This window comes from Mesoplodon bidens (genome assembly GCF_964165515.1).
Source record: "Mesoplodon bidens genome assembly, chromosome: 18".
NCBI classification, from domain to species: Eukaryota; Metazoa; Chordata; class Mammalia; order Artiodactyla; family Ziphiidae; genus Mesoplodon; species Mesoplodon bidens.
This window is the reverse complement of record NC_138175.1, coordinates 56,772,911-56,784,358: the sequence shown is the minus strand read 5'-3', so window position 1 is coordinate 56,784,358 and position 11,448 is coordinate 56,772,911. Positions and strand designations below refer to the sequence as shown.

Below are 11,448 nucleotides of genomic sequence, written 5' to 3'. Positions count from 1 at the left end.
CTAGGTCTCCCTCTGGGAGTGTCCATTTCCCTGGGTCTCTGTTCCTTTACCTAGTCCTGGCGCTCTCTCTGTCTCTCTGGGTGGGTCTGGGTTCCTTTCCTTATCTCTGAGAATTTCTTTTTTTTTGCGGTACGCAGGCCTCTCACTGTTGTGGCCTCTCCCGTTGCGGAGCACAGGCTCCGGACGCGCAGGCTCAGCGGCCATGGTTCGGGGGCCCAGCCGCTCCGCGGCATGTGGGATCCTCCCGGACCGGGGCACGAACCCGTGTCCCCTGCAGCGGCAGGCGGACTCTCAACCACTGCGCCACCAGGGAAACCCGAGAATTTCTGTTTTTATTTTCCTGTTTTCTTCGCTGTGTATCTCCATTTATGTCTGTCACTCATCCTGTGACCCCCTCTGGATCCTGGTGTGTGTCTCTCTCTCACTCCATGTCTGTCTCACTGTGAATCGGTCTCCCTGTGTCTCTCCCCATCTCATAAATTCTTGCATTTCTGTCTCCCTGAATCTCTTCCTCTCCCTGTCTCTTTGTCTCTCTGGCTCTGTGGATCTCTGTCTCTCCCTCCCTCCGTCTCTTTCTCTCTGAGAGTCAATCTCTGTCTCTCTCCCTGTCTCATTTCCATGTCCTCTTCTATTTCTCTCGATTTCTCTCCCCTCCTCCCCGTGTCCGTGTCTTTGCAGATGCTTTTGTCTCTGTCTCTCCCTTCCTGTGTCTCTACGAATCTCGCTCTCCGTTCGTGCGTGCCTCTTCCTCCTTCTGTATCTCTCTGTGCCTGTCGCTCTCTCTGACCCACTCTCTGGCTCTGCCAATCTCTCTATCGCTGGGGGTCTCTCTCGGAATGTTTAAGTTGCTCCCTCTCCCTCTCCCTCTCCTTCTCCCCTCCCCAACTCTATCTTTGTCCCTTCCTCACCCACTCTATTTATCTCTCTGGCTCTGTGAATCCCTCTCGTCTCTGGGGTTCTCTCTCTCCCTCCACGTCTCTCAGTGATTCAATCTCTTTCCCCCGCTGGCTCTGGAATACTCTGTGCATCTCTGTTGCACAGGGATGGGAGGGTCTCTCCGAACGTTGGCCCGGTCAGGTCTCCTCCTGTCTCTCCCCTCCGTCGCCCCACCTGAGTCTCTGCCTCCCTCTGGTCGCGCTCCGTCCCTCCCCCAGCTCCCGAGCGCTTCCTAGTCCCGGCTCCACAGGTAGACCCGCTCTGTTGCCAAGGACAACCACGGCCCGCCCGGGGCTGCGGGGTGCAATGTGTTCTGGGACTTGTAGTCTGGGCCTGCGGATCAGCTGTTCTCGCAGCGCGACCGAGAACTTTCTCTCCCGGCATGCCCCGCGAAGCGGGATGGCCCGCTGAGGCGGAGCCTGGGGACTCGGGTCGGCCGCCACATCCTCTCTGCGACTTTTGGGGGTCGGGGTCCAGCTTCTGGAAGCCGAAGGGGAGATAAGAGAATCCGAGTACTTTCCTAAACCCCAAAACATGGGGTCCACTGGCTTTCCAGCCACCTCCAGGCGTCCGCCGTACCCCAGGAGAGAGGATAGGGGGCGGGAGTGGCCCCGAAAACTGACCTAGGAATCCCACGGCGCTCTATTCTAGTTCAGCTTGGGTTCTTTCCCGCATCACCAGCATATCACCCCAAGGTTCTACAGCTGTTCTGTCTGGTGCCTTCTAGAAGGGGTTTAAGCGTGGGATGGGGGAGGGGTGGGGGTGCGAGACGCCCTTCGACAAGGTAGGGATTGGTGTAGGTCAGAATTCTGGGATGGACACTGCAGACACCGAAAGGAAGATTTTCCTCACTAAAAAGATGTGCGCCTGCTCTAGTTAACCCTTCCCCCTCTTCCAGCGGGACCCTTACCTCCCTTGCAATATATCTTGCCAATTGCTTTTGCGGGTGTAGATGCAGAAAGTGGGTTGCATGATCCTTGATTTTTCCCAGAGTCATGTGTTTATGTAGTTGTCATTGTCTTGGAGAAACCGATAAGATGACCTGTGGGACAGAGATTCATGGCAGGAGTAATTCATTTGATCTTCATTGAAGTGTTTTATTGACCACGTGTGTCAGGGAGCTTAGAACTAAGGGTAAAATGGAGCTGAGAGTGGGAATATAGGCAGGGTCAGATCCCAAAGGCCTTGACTGAGGGGCTTTGGTATTACCTATAGGCAATGTGGAGTGGGATACGGAAGGATTTGAGCAGAGGGGGACAGGATCAGATGTGAATGTTGGAAAGCATCCCTCTGGGGCCAGGGTGGGCTGGAGGTAGGATGCTCCAAGGACGAGGCTGGGACAATAGCTCAGGTGAAACGAAAGGAACCTGGAGGAGGGGAGAGATATAAATAGGATTTAGGAGGAAAAATACAGTTTTTGATGACTGAGAGGGCAGATGGTAAGAAGTGGTGACTGGGTTCTCGCCGTGAGAAATGGGAACCTGAAAGCATTGATTTTGGAGGCAAGATGCTGCACTCAGAATGGGACACGGTATTTCTGAGGTGCTCGTGGGATTCCAAGGAGGGAAAAATCTTGTTCATTTCTATCCTAACTAGCTCTCCTCATTTGAGAGAGAGTAATGTGTAAGATCCAGACTCAGTTTTTTTTCTGATGGGGCCAAAGTTGTCTTGACCCCAGCCCCTTTCTCCTACCAGACCCATCAACCTGGGCCTTGCCCTCTCTCTTGGAGCCCTCCCCATTAATAAAGCAAGCACAAGTCTTTCTTTTATCTTTATATTGGGGTTTTAAAAAAAAGAACATTACGGATGTGGGACAAGGGACAAGGCTTCTCTCTATGATTGACAGCAGGGGCTGATGGGAACCAGAAGCTCCAGGGAATTAAAAAAAAATAAAATATATATTTATACATTTATATAGATCGTGTTACGTATGTGAGTCCTAGAGAAGCAGGAAGCAGCAGCAGAAAGCAACTAGCACGCAGAAACACACGTGTGTACACCATACACTCAAGCAATGCAATTCCTTTGACTACGGCACAGTAGCAATTCCCCCCAACCCCCCCCAAATTTTTTTGAAAAGCAACTTCCCTTTTAAGAAAAGAGCCACCCAGTGATTGTTGCCCTCGTGACAAGAAAAAAAAAAAAACAGGCTAACATCACCTTTAAGGCTGGCAGTGGCCATTTTCCTCTCCTCCCTGCAAAGGCAGGAGATGCAATTTTTGACACTGAGGCTGGAGGGCCACATCACTGGCCCTTACAAATGCTTCAGACAGTTGTCTTCAAGACCATGCAGTTTTTTGCCAGTGTTTTGATACCCCAGGGAGTAGTTGGGATGGCAGTCATACACCCCTTGCTTCCTTTAAGATGGCCTCTAGGCAGTGGGTTTTTAGTAAGCCTGGCAAAAATTCTGGAGCCGATCTCAGGCGAGGCTGAGCACCAGGCGGGGTCTAGGGACTGAGGGTCTATGCTTTAAGCCTCCCACCCACTGGAAATTATTGACCTCTAGAGTTTTTGTTTTTTGTTTTTTAACTTAAAGGGGAGGTACACTGTACACCCCGCCTCCACTGGGAGAAAGGGGGCCCAATCCCTAGCTACCCACCCCCACCCCCCAGAAACACACACATACACACCAACTAAGGCACAGCCAGGGTGGGCAGGCATGCTTTGGCAATGGGGCCCCTCTGGAGGCCCAGGGTATGAACAGCTGCAAAAGGGGTGTGTGATGTGGGGCTCAGCACCTTTGGAGGTGGGAGTGGGCTGTGGGGCAGAGAAGGAAGAAGTCTCAGGGCTCCTGATCGATCAGAAGGAAACTGGGAAGAGGTGGTCAGGCAACGGGCAGTTGAGAAAACAAACAGGACGACCAGAAAAGAGCCCCAAAGCAGAACGTGTAGAAAAGAAGAGAGCAGAAAGAGAAGGAAGCCAAACAGGATGTGGTAACCAAACAGAACGGGAAGGGAGAGCAGAAGGAGGAGTGAAAGAAACAGAAAAGAGAGGAGGAGGAGTTGGGAAGGGTATGAGAAACGCAGGAGAGAGGGGAGCCGGGAAGAGGACCTCAGAGGGCCTCAGAACTTGGTAAAGAACCTCCGCTGAGAAGAGGGAATCGGTCGCCCCTCCAGGGCAGAGCCTCAGACCCTGACAAAAACCAGGCGGGCCGAGTACACCAGGTCGGCCACGTAAGCCAGCAGGTTGATGGCTGTCAAGATGGCCACAGCCAGTCGGCGGTCCCAGGAGCACACGTAGTAGGTGTGCCTGTTGCCGCAACTCATATCCATGGACCGCCGAGGCTGGCCGCCGTACTTCTCGTCGAACTGGTAGAGCGGCCAGATGACCAGAGCCGTGGCGTAGAAGAGGACGGAGAGCAGGGCCAGCGCGGACAGGAAGCTGGGGAAGGGGACGGGCAGCATGTTGGTGCAGTCGCCCAGGTTCAGCAGGATGGCCACGGCCGCCAGGATGAAGCAGATGGAGTACACGGCCACGCACCACTCTAGGGCCGGCTGGTGCTGGTACAGGTGGGGCTCGCTGATGAAGGCAAAGATGATGCAGGCCACGAAGGTCTCCAGCACCTTGAGCAGTCCTGGCACGGTGGCCATGTAGCCAGTGATCTCGCCGGGCCGTGCCCGGGTCCAGGCCACTTCGGTGGCATAAGCCAGGCAAGCGATGCAGGAGAAGGCGGTGGCGGCGATGGCGTGGTCCCGGGAGCGGCCGTGAGACAAGAACTGGACGTAGGTGGTAGGGTAGATGATGGAGGCTGAGAGGCAGAAGAGGGCGGCGTAGCAGGCGTAGGTGATGGGAAAGTTGCGCCAGGACAGGGGGAAGCGGGCCTGGAGCCCGCCTAACTCGACAATGAGGATGACGAGGGTCACGGCGAAGCAGAAGCACCAGGTAAACATGGACCAGTTACCCATGTTGCCCGTCCAAGCGCCCACACTGGCCACCAGCGAGAAGGCCACGCAGGTGGAGATCAGCTGCAGCAGGCGGAGGAGGCCCAGGGGCTGGGTCAGTGCCCGAGCGGACCCCACGGTGGTTGGGAAGCCCAGGCCCGAGGACGACGACGTGGTCGTGATGGTGGTGCGGGTCACCGTCACCGGCATGGCTGGGGGGAGGGGAAAGAAGGTGTCCTAAGAAGGTTCCAAACTGGAGGATCCAGGCCCCCAGCACTTGCCTCCCTGGAGTGAGGGGGCGTGTGGACAACATAATCTGGACTCTAGCTGAGGAGTACCCAGGATGCGAGTTTTCAAACTGGGCCAGTCCCAGCCCTCCAGGGATGAGGTGGTCACCCGGTGCTAGCCTCCTCCTCCCTCCAGCCTCACGGCAGAGCTCAGGAGTGTAGTCCCCTATCTCTTTTCTTCCCAGAGCCCCCCTTTCCTCTCCCCAAAAGCCAACTCCTGTAAAACCATGTATCTTTCTTCCCACTCCAAACACACAAAGCTGCCTTCCTTCCCTCAGGGACTCAGCAACCCAGCCACTCAAGATTCTGCTCTAGGGACTTCCCTGGCAGTCCAGTGGTTAAGACTCTGAGTTTCCAATGCAGGGGGCCCAGGTGTGATCCCTGCTCAGGGAACTAGAGCCCGCATGACGCAACTAAAACCCAGTGCAGCCAAATAAATAAATAAATATTAAAAAAAAAGAAGAAGAAGTAGCAGCAGCAGGAGAAGAGGCCCTGTCTTCTGTGACCTCTTAGAAACTCCATCTCTGCACTTCCTCCCTTTGGGTACCCAGGACGCTGCAGCCCAGCCTCTCTTTCACCTAACCGTCCTCAACATTTCCAGCCTCCAGACATTCAGGAGTCCAGCCTCTACATGGAAACCTTCTCAGGGACCCACATCTGATCAGAGCTTCCATCCTTCCAGCCTGTCTCCTCTCACTGAGCAGGAGGCTGGCCCCAGCTCCTGGAAGACAAGAGCCCCCTCTCCCTTTTGGAACTGGGTCTTACCAATCTTGGCAACACTCCTGCTATGGCCAAATGGATTTAGGTCTGGAGTACTTCAACCCAAAGGAAGCCTCTCCCCCTTCCCCAACATGAGGTCCAGCCCACTGGTTCCCCAACTTCTGGGAAACTCAGCTCCCCAGATTCTCTCAGCTGGCTCAGTGCCACTGAAATCTCTAGTCCTCCCTCATTCAGAAATACAGCTTCAGACCCCAGGGCTCTGGGCCCTCAGCCGTGAGCACACCAGACTCAGGGAAATCAACTTCTTTCTTCTATCCCTTTAGAACCTTTGACTTTTATGTCCTTGTCCTAAAGACCCTCAGGAATGAAGGCCTGGCCTCAATTCCTGACCAGGTGTCCAGGTCCTCCCTCAGGCCCTAAAATAGCTAATCTCTTGGTTGCCACCTCTAAAAAGCTCAGAAGGCCTCTCTCAGCCCCAAGGCAATGCAACATCCTCCTTCCAGTGTCAGGAGAGCAGTGTCACAGCCTTTAGCCCAGCTGTCCCTGTACAGTAGCTTCCTGGGGACACAGGAGGCCACAGCTGCTGAACATAATTCTTCCTCATATACACAGGTGTCTGGGCCCCTCCCTTTGGAACCCAGGGTCCCAGGTCTCAGGATCCAGGAGTCCAAGTCCCCAGCCCCTCCTCCTTCAGACCCAGGAGCACTGCACTCCCCAACTCTTATCTCAGACCCCATAGTTCAGGGCCCTCAGCCCGCTCCGTCCTCTGACAGAGCAGCTCAGGCCTCAGGTCCCTCTCCCCCAGACCCAGGAGTCCAGACCTCAGAACCTCTCCCCCCTCAGACCCAAGAGTCAGAGCCCCCAGCCCACTCACCAGCGGTCTTTGCTGAGGACCCCACCAGAGAAAGATCCGGCTCTGGAGGCGGATTAAGTCAGACACCTGGAAACAGCTAGTCAGAGCACAGGAGGGAGAAACAACGTCAGCGTCCGCTCAGACCCGCCTCCACCCTCCCGGGACCCAGGCAACCAGCCGGCCTACTGCCCGGGGCTCGCCCAGAACGCGCGGTGAGGCTCCGCTGACCCTGGGCGCGCCTCCTAGCCAGGGCGGGGATTTGGCCCGGAACCCCTAAGAGGTCGGGGATAGTGACCCCGGGGAAGCCCCCCCCTTCTTTCCTCCTCTTTCCGCAAACTGCGAGGACGGGAGTGGAGGGAACCTAGCCAAAGTGCACGCCCCGCGGGCCGGCGTGGGCGTGTATGATCGTAACCCTGCCCCCGCCAGGAAAGCCGCGGGGCCGGCGGCCGGAGGGCCCTGGGCGGTGGCTGACGGGGCGGGCGGCCCGGGCGGCGCCGCGTCTCCGTCCTTATAAGGGATTCAAGTCAGCCCAGCCATTTGGAATGTGGCGGGGACCGGGAGGCGGTGCTGGGACCCCCGCCCTGCTCGCGGATTCCGGCGGGGGAGGGCGGGGCCGAGCCCGGACGCCAGGTCCCAGGAAGAGAAGCCTGCACGTTCGAATTTCTGGGTCCTTCAAAATGTGAGTTCTGGGTCCCCATAACGTGGGCCGGGAGCCTGGACCCCCCCAAGAGGGTCTCTAAGAGAGGAGTGGCTGTGTACCCGGACCCCTGGGTTCGCCTTGCGGACGCCTCCCGCCCCGCGGCGGGAAACTGTGCACAGTGTTGGAACCCAGTCCAGAGAGAGTGGCCACACCTCCCAGCACCTCCCGTAAGGTTGGTCTCCCGGCTACAGCTGGACCTCCCGGGCCACCTCCCGCTTCCCCCGACCCGTTAGGAGGAAGTTGGGACAGGCCCAGGAGGCAGAGGGCGGGCCACAGTCAGTTAAGTCTCCCCTGGAAGGTAAGTTAGCGCACGGACCACCCGGAGGGGAGGGGTCCGTCTCCACTCTCGGAGCCCCCAGCCGTCGCCTGAGGTCAGAGCTCAGGAAAGAACTGCCAGAGACCCGAGGAGGGAGAGGAAAACACCCTTTGGCTTCCTGGAGAAGCTGAGGACTTCGCTAGCCACGCCCAGTGCTCTCCCCACCTCCACGCCAAACACCACACCCCATCACTCCGCAGACTCAGAAGCGCGCCCTGAGCCCCAGCCTGTGCTCTCAGCACCAAGGGGCCCAGCTCCATCTTCACTTTGGGACCACGAGTGCTGAAACCCCGTCTGTGGCCTTTTGAGTCTAAAGTTCGGATTCTGCCCCCTGGATGGGGAGGAGGTCAGTAATTCTGAACCCCAGCCACTCCCTTTCTCAAACCCAGGACTCCCAATTCTAAGCTTCTCCAGGCCCCCAGCCCCTCCTCCCTCAGACCCAGGGGTCCAGGCCCCCAGCCCCTCCTCCCTCAGACCAAGGAGTCCAGACCCCCAGCCCACTCCTCCCTCAGACCCAGGGGTCCAGGCCCCAACCCCCCTCCTTTTTCAGATGAATGACCCGTATGAGTTCAGGTCCCCAGCCCTCTCCTCTCCAGAACCCGAGTCCTGACCCAGCCCATCTTTCTAGGGACTGAAGACATTTGGAATCCCTCTGCACCCAAGAATCCTGGACGCTGCTCCCGCTCTCGGGGGTTCCCGCAGCCTCACCTTACGGGCCTGTGGCGGCTGCGGCTGGAGCAGCAGCGACAGCTGCAGACTAGAAGGGTCTGCGGTCTGGGTGCGGTTGGAGGGCCGAAGAGTGAGCGCGGGCAGGGCTGGGGGCGGGGCCGGAGCTCTGGGCTGGAGCCGAGTAACGGACACCCCCTGCCAGGGCTATCCCAGTCCCGCCCCGAGGGCGGGGCCAAGATAAGACCACATCCCCAGAGATAAATACACAGCAGCTCTCCCGCCCCGAGCGGTAGGGGTGGAGGGCTGAGGTCACTGTTTCCGTGGTGACAAAACAGGAAGACACAACAGCTGGCGGAGTGGATGCTCCTGGGGGTGCCCTCCTCGACACAGCACTGGAGAAGTCTCCAGAGCAGGCCCGGGGAAGGCCGTTGCCATGGCAACCCGTCTGTTTAGACTTTGTTTAGGACAGAGCCCCCCAGCTCAGGTCCCCACCCCAGTCTCACCTCAATCCGTTCTCTCTCTCCCTTCCTGGCCCCTCCCTCCTCCTCTGGTCCGGCCCTGCTCTTCCAGGATGGACGAAATTTGGGACATCTAGGTCGCGGTGGGTTGGGGGACTGGGCCTTTCAATTTAATGGGGTCTGTTTGCTAGGGTCTGTGTCTCCTGAGTCCCTGAAATAGGAAAGAGTTGAGGGTGTGCCGATCCCTAGGCTTTAGGGGGTTTCTGGGCTGAGGTCCCCGACTCCTGGGTCCCCAAAAGAACAGTGGTTGGATTCCTGTAAGTAAGGAATTTGAGGGAAGAGCAAAATGGGTCTCCTAATCCTCATTTACACTGGGATTCACGGTGTAAGGGACTGATGGGCCAGACCCCTAGGTCCCATATGTCCCTGTCGATGGGGCCAGGGGAGGGGGGGTGTTGGTAGCAGGACTTCTGAGATCGAGGTCATAGGAGTTGGGGGCTTGGACTCCTAGGCCGCGGGCCCAGAATCTTGGCTCAAAAGAGCAATTGCGGCTCAGGCTCCTGGGTTTTCGGAGCAGATGTGGTTGCTAGCCAAGCCTCTTGGGTCTGTAAGGGAGAGATATTTTTGGCTTGCAATCCTGGCTCCTGGAAAGAGGGAGGGGCTCAGAAGCTTAATGAGGACGAGACTGGGGGCTGGGGGTGCCAGATTCCTGGTTCCTGCAATAGGGGAGGGCCCAAGGGGCTGGTCTCCCCGGGCCCCAGGGCACGGGGGTCCTTTTTTAGGGGCGGCTCTGGAGCCCTGAGACGGATTGACAGAGCCAAGAAGCAAACGGGAGCTGAAGGTCGGGATGCACTGCCGGGGGCTGGGATGGGGCAGGGACCGGGACGCCCGGGTCCCTCCCTGCTGTCCGGGCTCACTCACCGCGCTCTGCAGTCGTCCCCGGCGCGGCCTTGCTCTAGGCTGCCGCTGGGCGGGGCCTCGTGGCGGCTGTGGAGGCTCGGCGACCGGCAGCTGCCCGCGTTGCTACTGCTGGGTGTCTTCCAGGCCGACTACTGAGAAGGCTTTGAGGCCGAGTCCCAGGATGGAAGACTCTCGCGTCGCGAAGGGAGGGGTCCGAAGGGATGCGGGAGCTCTGTGTCCCCGGCTGCGTGCCCTACGGAGGTGGGAGGGGCTGGGGGGGGCACCTGGACGCTGTGTGCTCTGCAGAAGTTGGGGAGGTATGGTTGGGGTGAGAGGAGTGTGGAGCCTGTAATGCCCACTTTTGTGCCCTGCAAAGGCGGTAGACACAGACCCTCTCTGTCATTATGTGCCCTGCCTAGGGGAGGGGGGGGTCTCTATGAGCCCCGCATCAGGATGTGGAAGGAGTCAGGACACGGTATCCGTTGGAGGTTCTCCAGGGACGACCCCAGGTTCTATTCACGCACCTCCTTGACCCCCCGGGGTAGAAGCATCTCCTACCCGCTTCTTGCCCAAATCAATCACTCTCTTTGCTTGACCCTGAAGTGGCCCTCCTGAGATACCCCAAATAGTCCAGGGGCCATCACCACTCACAATTTACTGCAGTTGTGCTCTCCGGTGGAAGTGTTCCCCCTTTAAGGCATTGAAACTTCAAAGCAGCAGAGTTCAGGGTAGCAGGAACACGCAGCAAATATTTAAAGAGTGAGTCATCAGGTGTGACCCCGTAGGGTTCCCAGGTCTTGTGTAATCTGGCACCACGTATGTGCCCCTGGTTCAGAGTGCTTACCCGTCCTGCAGGGCAGCGACCCAACCCCAAAGATGCTGCCTCCAACCTGGCACTGAAACCCCGTCGCAAACAGGACGTGCCTCTGTTCTCTGTCAGCAGCTGCTTTCAGGTGATCAAGTACACGGCCCCGCCTCCTAACTTCCAAATAAACTGGGTTCCTTGATCAGAAGCAATACTGTGTGTGTTAACATGACGGTGAATAGGATCATTGAACGTGTACACACATGCTGCCACCGGCAAGAGTGAGGAAGGCAAGGAAAGCAAATACAACCCAGAATTAATCACAACCCAGGCAGGAAAAAGTCATTGCCCGATCCATGATGGAAAGGGTCCAATGTGCTCCTCGGGCGACCAGGTATTTGGCTGGTCTCCCTAGGAAACCATAGCACATTGAGGGCCCAGCACTGCTTGCTGCTGCCAGCAAGGTGGGCCTCCATCAGTGACAAAGTTCCATAGCTTTGATGAAGCAAATCCATACATAGCCCACCATGGCTGCTTTGTTCAAAAGCCCATTAAGCAGGTACTGGGGAGACTGGGGGAAGAAGCTGACGAGAGCCACAGAAGTCATCTGATCTACTGAAGTCTTAATAGCACTCTCTGTAATGGAAGGTTTGGGGGAAGAGTTTACCTGGGTACAGATTATGAACTGGTTTTTGCTCTAACTCTGGATACGAAATGAGCGTCCAATGATTCAGTTCAATTCTTTTTTTTTAAATAAATTTGTTTATTTATTTTTGGCTGCGTTGAGTGTTTGTTGCTGAGCGGGGGCTACTCATTGCGGAGCACAGGCTCTAGGCGTGCGCTGGGTAGTTGTGGCACACGGGCTTAGTTGCTCCGCGGCATGTGGGATCTTCCCGGACCAGAGCTCAAACCTGTGTCCCCTG

General features: G+C 57.2%; 1 protein-coding gene across 3 annotated transcripts; it reads right to left on the bottom strand.

Annotated features, from left to right (window-relative positions):
• Positions 1-2,694: 2,694 nt before the first annotated feature.
• MYADM (myeloid associated differentiation marker) lies at positions 2,695-9,958 on the bottom strand. Of its 3 annotated transcripts, none has more exons than XM_081215438.1 (3): positions 9,742-9,958; positions 6,699-6,774; positions 2,695-5,029 (listed from the first exon to the last, which is right to left on the bottom strand). In XM_081215438.1, exon 3 carries the CDS (start codon positions 5,025-5,027, stop codon positions 4,062-4,064), a length of 966 nt encoding a protein of 321 aa, XP_081071564.1. In that variant the 5' UTR covers positions 5,028-5,029; positions 6,699-6,774; positions 9,742-9,958; the 3' UTR covers positions 2,695-4,061. The 3 variants fall into 3 exon arrangements, with proteins under 3 accessions (XP_081071564.1, XP_081071562.1, XP_081071563.1); XM_081215436.1 differs by lacking the exon at positions 9,742-9,958 and adding an exon at positions 8,402-9,243; XM_081215437.1 differs by lacking the exon at positions 9,742-9,958 and having other exon boundaries at positions 6,699-6,844.
• Between the last annotated feature and the right edge of the window lie 1,490 nt (positions 9,959-11,448).

Bases quoted from the DNA above. Each gene is read 5' to 3' on its own strand.
- MYADM (XM_081215438.1), bottom strand. From the start codon at position 5,027: ATGCCGGTGACGGTGACCCGCACCACCATCACGACCACGTCGTCGTCC.